General features: G+C 60.2%; 3 protein-coding genes across 3 annotated transcripts; all 3 read left to right on the forward strand.

Annotated features, from left to right (window-relative positions):
• Window positions 1-364: 364 nt before the first annotated feature.
• On the forward strand, window positions 365-2,473 carry LPMP_090140 (hypothetical protein; the record flags this gene model as incomplete). The annotated part of the gene is made up of 1 exon (XM_010705950.1): window positions 365-2,473. One exon carries the CDS (start codon window positions 365-367, stop codon window positions 2,471-2,473), a length of 2,109 nt encoding a protein of 702 aa, XP_010704252.1.
• A 727-nt stretch (window positions 2,474-3,200) lies between these two features.
• Window positions 3,201-6,500, forward strand: LPMP_090150 (kinesin, putative; the record flags this gene model as incomplete). The annotated part of the gene is made up of 1 exon (XM_010705951.1): window positions 3,201-6,500. One exon carries the CDS (start codon window positions 3,201-3,203, stop codon window positions 6,498-6,500), a length of 3,300 nt encoding a protein of 1,099 aa, XP_010704253.1.
• Window positions 6,501-8,579: 2,079 nt separating this feature from the next.
• On the forward strand, window positions 8,580-10,145 carry LPMP_090160 (hypothetical protein; the record flags this gene model as incomplete). Its single annotated transcript, XM_010705952.1, has 1 exon — window positions 8,580-10,145. The coding sequence occupies one exon, from the start codon at window positions 8,580-8,582 to the stop codon at window positions 10,143-10,145; it is 1,566 nt and encodes a 521-aa protein (XP_010704254.1).
• Between the last annotated feature and the right edge of the window lie 625 nt (window positions 10,146-10,770).

The raw sequence follows: 10,770 nt of genomic DNA on the forward strand, positions 1-10,770 counted from the left end.
TCTGTCTGTCCCTGGTGAGCTTTCGTGCACATGCGTAATTCGTCCCGTCTCCCTCCCCTCCACCGTCATCTCCTCCTCCGCCGATCACTGTGTCTGTGCCTGTGGAGGTGTGTCCGCACATGCTGGGAACAAAGGGCTGCGGACTCACCAACACTTTTATTAAGCAGCAGTATCCACCTCTGGATCGCTCTCTCTTTCTGTGGGGAGGGGGTCCTCGACTGAGAAGAAGTGGTCTCTGGCCATCTCCCCACAGGCCAGTGTATTCGTCACCCACACACACACACACAACTACGCGGTCCCACTGCCTGGTGTTGTGGATTTTGTGGAACTACTCATCTAACAGCGTTCACCATTGGACGCCTGTATGGCGGCGGTACAGCAGCAGCAGCAGCATGTCAGCGAGGTCGTCGAGTACCTTCAGCTGGCGGGACGGCGCTACCGCGAGCATGTAGAACTCCTCCGGCAGGAACAGGCAGTGCGAGATGCCCAGCGTGCGCCGTTCAAGCCTAAAGTATCTTCGTACGCTCAGCGGATGGGCAAGACTTCTCTGGAGCGGCAGTCGTCGTCCATCGGCGCGCGCCTGCACGAGCTTCACCAAAAGAAACTTGCACTACTGGAAGAAGAGGCACAAGAAGAGGCGAAGCGGCGCGCAGCGGCCGAGGCGCAGGACTGCTCATTCTCTCCAGCCGTCACGGCACGCGCGACGCGGTCTCGTCGAAGCGGGAGTGACGTAACGGTGGCTCTCATACGATGGGGAGAGCAGCGTCGCGCCCGCCAAGCCCGGGCACAGGTGGAGGCGACACGCAACGAGCTCAGCAAGGTGTCCGCCACGCCGCACATCACGGCGTACGCAGAGGAGAAGGCGAGAGCCGAGCGTGGCCGTGTTTTGGTTGAGGTGTCCCTGACTGCCGAGGCTGAGGCACGGCGACAGCGCCGTCGAGCTGCATTCGAGAAAACGTACCCCGCCTCCTCCAGGGGAAGCACCACCTCAGCAAGACGCTTCTCTCCGTCCATCTCGGCCTACGCCTCGCGCATCGAGCTTGAGGAGGATGTGGTGAGTCGCCTATATGAGCGCCACGGCAGTCGCGGCCACTTGGCGCCGCATCATCGCCTTTACGACGAGGAGGATGCCCTCCACTGCACCTTCCAGCCGAAGCTCTCTGCTCAGTCGGTGAAGCTGTCACGACAGTACTACGAAGAGGAGGGCGAGGCGGGCACAGATCCGTGCGAGCGACTTTTCCGCAACACGCGCCGCACGCCCAAGTACCGGAAGTCGGCGCAGCCGAGCGTCTTCAGCAGACAGCCGGAGATTAGCCATGCGTCACGCCGCATAGTGGAGGAGCGGCGTCGCCAACTGGCGCTGGATGGCCAACCGAGTGCACTGGGTTACAGTCCGGCTAGCCGCCTGTGCCCGGGTAGCACCAGTGTCGTCGTGACACATGAGAAAAGGGCCTTCAAGAAGGCTTTGACGGCGCGAGAGGTTGAGGAGCAGACAACGCCGACCTTCACCCCATCTGTGAGCCCCGTATCAGAGGAGCTATGGCGCCAGCGGGTGTCGGCCCTGAAGGCGAGCGGTGTGGCTCGCAGCACCAAGGAGGCGCGGGAGCTACTGTGGCGCAAGGCGGAGAAGCGGAGGGAGGAGGAGGTGCTGACGTTACAGGAACAGCGGCGGCGGCAGGAGGCTGCAGAGTGCACCTTCCGACCCAAGGCTGGACGACCGCCCCAGCGGCGTGCCGGCTACGTGGCGATGCCCATCGAAGCACGAACAGCGCTGTGGGCTCAGCAACGTAACCGTCGCCTCGCCGACCTGCGCGCTGAGCTCAACGAGAGTACAGTCGAGGAGTGCTCCTTTCAGCCTCACATCGATCCCGTCTTCCCGCTGCCCCGCAGTGACGCCAAACCGGCGTGGGGTGTGGAAGCGTTCCTGGAGCGGCAGGCGGAGGCACGGCGGCAGCGAGAGGAAGCGGAGCAGTGGTGGCGACCGCAATACGCACGAGCGCCGGTGCCCAAAACCTTATGTGTGTCTCCTAGGTGCTTGCCGCCCTATCACGGTGTCAGCCAGTCTTCGCAGCAGAGAATAGCGAGTGCTTCGCGCAGGATCGCCTCTGAGGCAGAGGGTGAGGGGGAAGAGGAGGAGTCATTTGAGCAACACTGGATCCGTCCGCCAGCGAGCACCTCTTTGACCGCGTCTTCGTTCTCGCGAGTGTCGCAACAGGACGTGCCTTCGGCAGACTCATCGCCGGCCAACGTAATGCGGCAGCCGCCAGGCGTCCTTTTCCCGCACACGACCGACATCCCGCGCAGAGGGCCGTATCAGTGGCGCCAAACGACGGCCCCCGGCTGCCCAGAGGCTGCTGTCGACGAGGATGGCGCCCATTGCACCCCCGCGCCCCTCTCGTGGCGTAAGCCGCTCCGCTACCAACCTGTTTCGTCGACTGCGGCAGGGCCGCGCGCGCGGTCCTTTGCGCTGTAAGTGCTGACTGCATGGGGTGTTCCAGTGTTCTTTTTCCTTTGGGAGTTGTGCGCCGAGGGTGAGCGAGGAGTGTTTGGGTACGGGCAGCAGAGCAAGCCCATACTATCCTGCTGCCTCCCACTCCTCCCTCTCCTCGCTGCCACCGCTGGTTGGCCAATACGCCACTGAGTTCGCTCTACGTCTTCGTTGTTGTTCCTCTGTGTCTCTGTTTCTTTTCCTAGATACGGCTGAGTGGCCGTGCTTAGATAGTATAGAATGCGTCTGACGGTGGGACAAGGGAAGGAGGGTGGTGCGGCACTGAGGAAAGGGCCACAGGGGGTGCGCGCTTCTGTGTGTCGTTTACTCGTTGTCCTCTTTGCCTCTCCACGCTTCCCACCGGCAGACAGGCACACGCGTGCACCCACACACAAGGAACGAGAAGAAGAGCAACAGCCAACGTACAAGGCACATCACACTGAGCATGTGAAGGCTGTAAATAATACCGGACATACGCATGGGCACAGGCCGACACGAACAGTACCGCGTATGTGCCATATAGCGGAGGAAATTATTCCCTCACCCCTCCTCCTGCCCACCTATCTTCGTGCCGTTTTCCCGCCACGTCTCCCATCCCCTTCATGATTGCCTTTTGATTTACCCTGTCCCCCTCCCACTCATACTCAGTGAAAGGTTCGGTGTGGGGACTGCATACGTCGAGTGGCGCCTCCTGTCGCATGTGGACCAGCAGATGTGCAGACACGCAAGCCAACCACACACACGTAACCAAGAAACAACGCACATAGACAACGTAGGGAAAGGACCCTTCAACACTTGTAGCGCTCGCTACACGGACCTCCCCCACCACCTCAGGGACTACAGTATGGGGGAGCGCATTACGGTGGCTCTGCGAGTGCGCCCGTTTCTGCCGCATGAGGATGAGCCCAGCTGCGTGGTGGTGTCGGCAAACCAAGTCTCCGTTGGCGCCGGATGTCTCTTCGCCTTTGACCACGTCTTTGACGAGACGGCCTCGTCTGACGACGTCTACGTCGCACTGGGGCAGCCGCTGGCGGACTTCTTCTTGAGCGGCTTTCACGCGTCCACGATCGCCTATGGGCAAACCGGCGCTGGAAAGACGTTCACCATGGAAGCGCTGCTCAGCGACACCGTGCAGGAAATCTTTTGCCGCCTCACAGAGGACGCGGAGACGGTGCAGAGCAGCGGAGACGTCAGCACGACCGTCTCCGTGACACTCAGCGTCCTGGAGGTGTACAACGAGTCCATCGGCGACCTCCTCGCCGCAGCAACGTCGCAGCTCCCGAGGCCGCAGACGGCGTCGGTGGTGGGCGGCACCGTCTCACAATCCGTAGCTGTTCCCGCCCCAAGACGGTCCTCTGGTCAGGCCTTAGGCACACGCCAAGAGCGGAAGCCATCGCACCGACGCGCGTCTGCGCCAACTACCCCGTACCCCAGCAGCTCCCTCGCCCTACGCGAGGATCCGCACGGCGGCGTGTACGTGGCAGGCCTCTCCGAGGTGCAAGTGCACAGTGAAGCAGAGCTCTTCACACTAATTGACGGCGCCATTGGGAATCGGAAGACAGCCTCGACGCTAATGAATGCGACAAGCTCGCGATCGCACTGCGTCGTCACGCTCACTTTGCAGCGACGTGGTTTGTGTTCGCGCTGCTGCTTTGTTGATTTAGCTGGGAGCGAGCGCCTGAAGAAGTCTCTCGGACTTGCTGGCCCATCCGACAGACCTGGTGGGCTAGCATCCCCGGTCGAGGCGAGTCTGCTGCCGAGCAGCACTGTAGCCACGCGCATGCGAGAGGGCATCAACATCAACAGTGGGCTGCTCGCTCTGGGCAACGTTATCGTGGCACTATGCGAGAAGAAACCCTACGTGCCGTACCGATCCTCGAAGCTGACACGCCTGCTGCAGCCGATGCTGGGCGGAAACGCTCGTACGGCAATTGTCGCCTGCGTCTCTCAGCTCGCATCGTCGCTGGAGGAAACGCTGAACACACTCAAGTACGCAGACCGCGCGAAGCGCATCCCGATCAACCCGCACTTGGCCATTGCGTCAGTGAATACGCCCGTGGATGCGAAGCAAACAATTGAGGTGCTGCGGGAACAGCTGGAGGACGCACAGCGCCGCGTAGTGATCGCCGCCGCCGCTAGCGCGGGCCCGCGGAACGCTGCTGGATCGCCTGAGGTGGGAACATTGCCGTCACCTTCGACGGCCCTTGTGCGAGAAGTGGAGCACCTGCGCGATCTCCTGCAGACGGAGCGCAGGGTGACGCAGAGGCTCGAAAACGACGTGTTTAATGCGGAGTACACCGCCATGATCGAAGTGGAGAAGCGCAAGGCGTTGGAGGCGCGAGTTGCGCAGTTGGAGGCGACGATTGCAGATGTCCTGCAGGCAAATTCAGAAAGGCCCATCGGGGCCAGTGCTGACAGTGGCACTGAGCACCGGGCTGCTCTTGTGCGGAGCCCCCGCAGTGGCCTCACGATGAACATGGTGCATTGCCCGCAACTGAAGGAGAAGCGGGACACGGTTCGACTAGAGGCAGCCCTTGTGATGGATGGAGACTACAATGTTGACGACCTCGCCGCCACCTCAACTGCTAGCGCGGACGACGACCCCTTCGTGGTGCAGCTCAGAAAGGAGAATGTGGCCAAGGAAGACCAAATTACGCAGCTACAGGAGAACAATGACGTCTCTGCTCAACTCGCGCAGTACGAGAGAGAGCTACAGCGCACCCTCATCAACCAGACGCACCTGCGCGCAGAGCTGCGCAAGGCAGAGGCCAAGTTGGAGAAGTCCGAGATGGCACGTGAGCAGAAGGAGCAGGAAAAGGAGAAGCTTCGCGCCGCCTACGAGGAGCGCCTCCGCCGCGCTGAGACAAGAACTGCGGACTACTGCCGCCGCGTCAAGGAAGCTGCACAGCAGATGCGTGAGCGCCAGGAGGATCTCGACAACACCCGCCAGCTGCGAGAGAAGGTGACAGAGCTGAGGGAGGAGGTGTACCGGCAGCGGCTGCGTGCGCGCACGGCTCAGAAGGCATCGTGGCAGCTCAACGCTGCCCACCAGCAGGAGGTTGCGCAATTGCAGAAGCAGCTACAGTCGTCAACCTCACAGCTGACACTACTACATCAACGCATGGACCGCAAAGACACGGCAATCGCGAAGGTGCGCAAACAGCTGGCGGAGCAGCAGGTGGAGCCCCAGCCCCCCCAGCAGCGGATGCATTCGCCTCTCTCTCTTCACCAGCCGCCTGAGAAAACATCGTCTCTGACGCTGTCCTCCTCCAGAGCTACTCCCCCATCGCCTGCACTCGGCGACACCCCGCCGCGCATCATCAAGGCTCGCAAGAACCCCCACATGACATCGCCTCCGCTGCACTTTCATATCGGTGGTCCCCACCGCAACATCAATGTGAAGTTGAAGAGCTCACGCGACGGCGACGCGACTCAGTCAACCATCAACCTCGAGCTGCAAGAGCTAGAGCGAATGGAGAAGGAGTTGGCAGAGCTGCTGGAGTACCGCCGCATCCTCCTAACCGCTCAAACAACTGATGCCTCCAAGTGGAACAGTGCCAAGGAGGGTTTCATACGGCGGCTCTCGCAAGTTCACGCTGCACTGCAATCTAGTGAACCGGGCCAGTCCGAGCACACAGCCCTTCTCAAGGAAAAGCACGATGTGGAGGAAATGCTTCGACAGCTGCAGGCGTTCCACCACATGTTCGCTGATGCCGAACAGCAACTGGCCGAATTCGATAACCGCATCGAGAACCTCAACGAAGCACGCAAGTTCCACACACAGCGGGTTCGCCGACTGCAGTGTGCAGTGGCGAAGCCGCGTGGCGACAGTGGAGACATGGTAGCGGAGAAGCACCAGCCGTCTGTGCGGGACATCCGCACGGCGTGTGCAAACTACACTGCCGATGGTACGTCAGTCTCTCCTGCACCGGTAGTATCGTCGAGAGGAAAGATGGAAGACATGCAGGTCTACGCGACAGACTCAGTAGTAGTAGGTAATGCTTCTCGCTGAGGAGTCCCGCTCGCTGCGCGCACTACCCTAACATGCATAGAGCTCATGTACATATGCGTGTGCGTGTGTGTGTGCGTGAGTGGGGCGTGGTGACTGAGGCTGGCAAAGGAGTGAGTTTGGCGTACATATCGAGAGCTGCGCACCGCGTTTTCTGGTTGTACGTGCTTGGCTGGGAGGGCGTTGTATCGAACTCACTTGTCACAGCAGCTGCGGTGCTGAGGGAGAGAGGTAGGTAGGGCCTCACATATCTGCACACCGATCTGCCCACGCATGTATCAAGCAGTCTGTACATGGGCATCGCTCCTCGACGTACTGTACGTTCACGTCCCCCCGCTGTCGCTGCCGCTTTGTTTACCTTTTGTTTTTCGGTCATACACAGATACCCACATCGTCCCCGTATGCCCTGTGCCATGATGCGCTGGGGAAAGGAGGAAACGGTTGAGGGGGCTGAGGGGTTGGAGAAGGGGTGAGGGTGTGTGGGAGTAGCCTCATCTGTCTTGCTCTCGTGTTGGTGCTGCTGTGTATGCATGTGCTCCGCTCACTTGGTCGTGGTCGTATGGACACGTTAAAAAGCTTGTGCTGTTGCCCCCTCCCCCTATTCAGCCTCTCCCTCTCCTTGTGTGTGTGTGTACTTGTGTACGGGTGTGTGTGTGTATGTGTGTGTGTGTGTATGCAGATTACTCACGTGGCCTTTGCCACCACCTCCTGTAGCTCTCACGCACGCACCCACTCCTTCGTCTCTCTCTCCTCTCTACTCGCAAAGTGACAATGCGCTTGACGGAGTAAAGATCGAGGAAAAGGGAAGCCAAGGCGTGGCATTCCACCACCACTACCACCACAACTGCTGCTGCTGCTGCTGCTGCGGTTCTCCACTACGACAGGCCTGCACGTGTTTGTGTGGAGGAGTCTGCGGCTACCACGCAGCCCAACCCTGCCGCTTCCCCCTCCCTCCCCCCTCATGGATCCTCTATCCTCCTTCCTTCAACGCTCCCTCTCTCCCCCGCGTCCTTTGCATCACGTGTACATGTTTGTTTCACTCCTGTTGTGGTGCGTAGACCATTATGACTTCACGTGTACAGTTGGGCTGACTATTTTTGCCACTAGCGCCTCTCGACGGCGTCGTGAACGACACGGGCAACTACACAAACAACCGATGGGAAAAGAGAGACGCGTGCCAGCGCCCATGCGTGGAGGGAGAGCGGCACTGTGTGGACACTCTGCAGGCGCGCATGGCGCACAAACGGAGGCACGAAGCAAATGCAGGGCGCGCCCTGCACAGATCATACCAGCGATGCTCACCCACAAAAGGGCATCAACGCCGCCCACTGCCCCCGCCACACGCAGTGCCCCTGCTCTTTTCTAGCCGCTGTGGGCAGTGGCGGTGAGCGCGAGTTCGTGCACCCGCGTAATAAACACTCCTCCCTCCTTCTTCCGATCGACTTGAAAGACCCTTTGCTACCTCTCCCGCTTCTTTTGCCCTCTCCTCACCTCATACCGCTTTGCACACCACCGTCCATGCACCTGCGTGTGTGTACGTGCCTCCACATACCGCACGCTCTTCTCCCATCAACGTACACCGCCTCCTTTCGTCTTTCATCCTCCTGCACTCGTGTTTCGCTCCTTCGTATTCTTTCAAAGTTCCGCGCTGCAACGCTGACGGTGCTGTCAGCAGTGCTGTTGCCGTTGTTTGCTGAGGCGTGCCCCTTCCCTGCACCTCCCCTCGTTCTCTCTCGATATCCCCGGCGGCTCTGGGCCACGCCACTCGAGAAGGACCCTTTTACAGTCATCCCTCTTCACAGTAGCTCCACCAGGGTCACCATCATCTACGCCGCCCATACCCTTCTGCCGGTCATCCTCCCTCTCTTTCTCTCTTGACTCCTCCGAGTTTCATCCCCTGTCGTGCTCCGTGTCGTCCTCCCCGCCGCGTGTCCGCTTGTTCTGCCTTCGCACCCTCGACACGGACCCTTCTCCGGGACTTTTCTCCCACGCCTCACCTGCCGGCTCTCACCCCCTTCACTCAGACAGGCACGTGAGACTCACAGCGCCGTCGGTCCGCCTCTCGCCCACGCACCTCCTGCAATGTCAGAGTGTGCGTCCCCACATCATGCGAGAAAGGACACCCCAGTTCAGCGCTTCTTCGCCGACGAGGTGTCCATCGCGGCCGACCTGTTCGACCTCGCTGCCCCACCCCTGCAGCAACCACTGGTGGCACGCCTTGTGCCAACCCACGCAGCGCTTCCAACGCTTGACCTCCACCAAGACAGCGGAAATGTCGTCGTTGGCCGGGGAAAGAACATCGCCGAGGACTACCGCATTGACACCAGCGACAAGCTCTCCGCGCGGCACTGCGAACTGATCGTGGATCCGGTGACACTACGCGTAGAGCTGCGCGACTTGTCGACCAACGGGACATTCCTGAACGGCAGGCGCCTCGCAAAGGGGGAGCGGGTCGCGCTGCAGAATGGTGACCGAGTGGAACTGACGCGTCCAGTAGACAGCGGCGATGACGAGCAGGCACTCGGCGTCGTTGTGAATGACATGGCCGCCAACGGCCAAGTGAAGTTTATATTTCAACGCCTGAAGCAAGAGACCACGCAAGCCCGCATGAGCGAGGAGCTGACATGCTCCCTTTGCCGATCAATTTTCCACCGACCGTGCTCCGTGCTGCCGTGCATGCACGTCTTCTGTGCTGGGTGCATCAGCGTCTGGATAGCGCAGGGACAACAACACACCTGCCCCGAGTGCCACGAGAACATCACTGGCATTCACCCCACCCATCGCCTACAGATCCGTGCGGAGAACTTTCTACTCTCAGACCTGGCCAGCCGCCGCACGTCAGAGGAACTCGCCCAACTGGACGCCGCAGACACGATTCCTCTGTCGGGCATGAGTATTGGGAAGCGCAGTCGCAGCGACGATGACGACGACGATAGCGAGCATCAACTCCACCACGACTGCGGAAGCGACACCGCTCTTGCGGTGCGCCACGCGGCGCTGACCTTCGGACACGCCGTGCCCCTCGCCGAACCGCAATGCTCCGAGTGCCGCACACCGAGTCCCATCGACGGCTTTCAGTGCCCAATCGGTGGCCCCCACCTTCGCTGCTCAGCGTGTGCCTGCGGCTTCGCCGCTCGCCCGCTGTGTGGTCGACCGCAGCGCTGTCATGTTTGCAACTTCGCCTTCTGTCACCTCTACCGTGCAGGTGGTTGTGAGCGCAGCGACGTGATGCCATTCATGCCCTTCAAGGAGCACAAACCCGTGAGTGTGTTGCCGCCGCAGACGTTTAACGGCAACACGATCGAGCAGGACATTCTTTCTACCTACCTAGCCACACGCCGTATTCTTCTCCAGGACGTGTGGTCGGCGGCACTGACCAAGCTGGAGGCTGGGGAGTGGGTCCCCGACATGGTGCTGATCAACGGCGCTATTAAGGCAGACTCGCCGGTGTGCCAGCGGTGTGTGGCGACGGTGTTTGCGAGGCTTCTCTTCGACTACCGCCGTCACATCGCCCCTCATGAGCTGTCGGAGTCAGTGACAAAGCGGCCAAACTGCTGGTACGGTAAGGAGTGCCCCATGCAGTTCCACAAGCACCAGCACGCCCAAAACTTTAACCACGTCTGCTACCAGGAGAAGCGCAAGGAGTAGTCGGCTGCTCCGGTTAACGACGAAAAGGGACCGAAAGCGCGCCTTCGTGTGTGTGGGTGGGTGTAGGGGGGGGGTGCCTGTGGAAGATGGTAGTGCAGGTGGACACATATCGAGTGCCCACTTTCACCTCAAACTTCCTTTCCCTGCCTATCGTGCTTCGCTATACTCTCCTAAGAAACAAGAATCCCCCTAAGCGAGACAAACCAGTCGGCAGCATCACTTCCTTGACTTTGGCTCCACCGCAAGAGGCCCGACAACAACCGCCATAAAGCGACGAACACTTGGCCAGGCCACCACGCTGTACCCCCATGACGATACCTCTCTTTTCTCTCACACGACTCCTAACACCGCACCTCAACACCACTGCTGCTCCCTCACTACCTCCCTTTTCCCCCAAAAGAATACCACACTTTTCAGCGCCATACGGTACACAACCTACACAGTCCCCCCCCCCTGCTTCAGGAAGACACACCTACAAGTCACCACATCCACGCACGTCACTCCCAACCCAACAACACCAGCCAACACGATTACCCACCATCTCCTCTCTCACGCGTTCCTCAATCCCATTTTCATTCCCATCCGCCGCTTTATACCATCCGCACATTCACTACCTCACCAAAAA

Source organism: Leishmania panamensis, assembly GCF_000755165.1.
Source record: "Leishmania panamensis strain MHOM/PA/94/PSC-1 chromosome 9 sequence".
In the NCBI taxonomy this organism is placed as follows: domain Eukaryota; phylum Euglenozoa; class Kinetoplastea; order Trypanosomatida; family Trypanosomatidae; genus Leishmania; species Leishmania panamensis.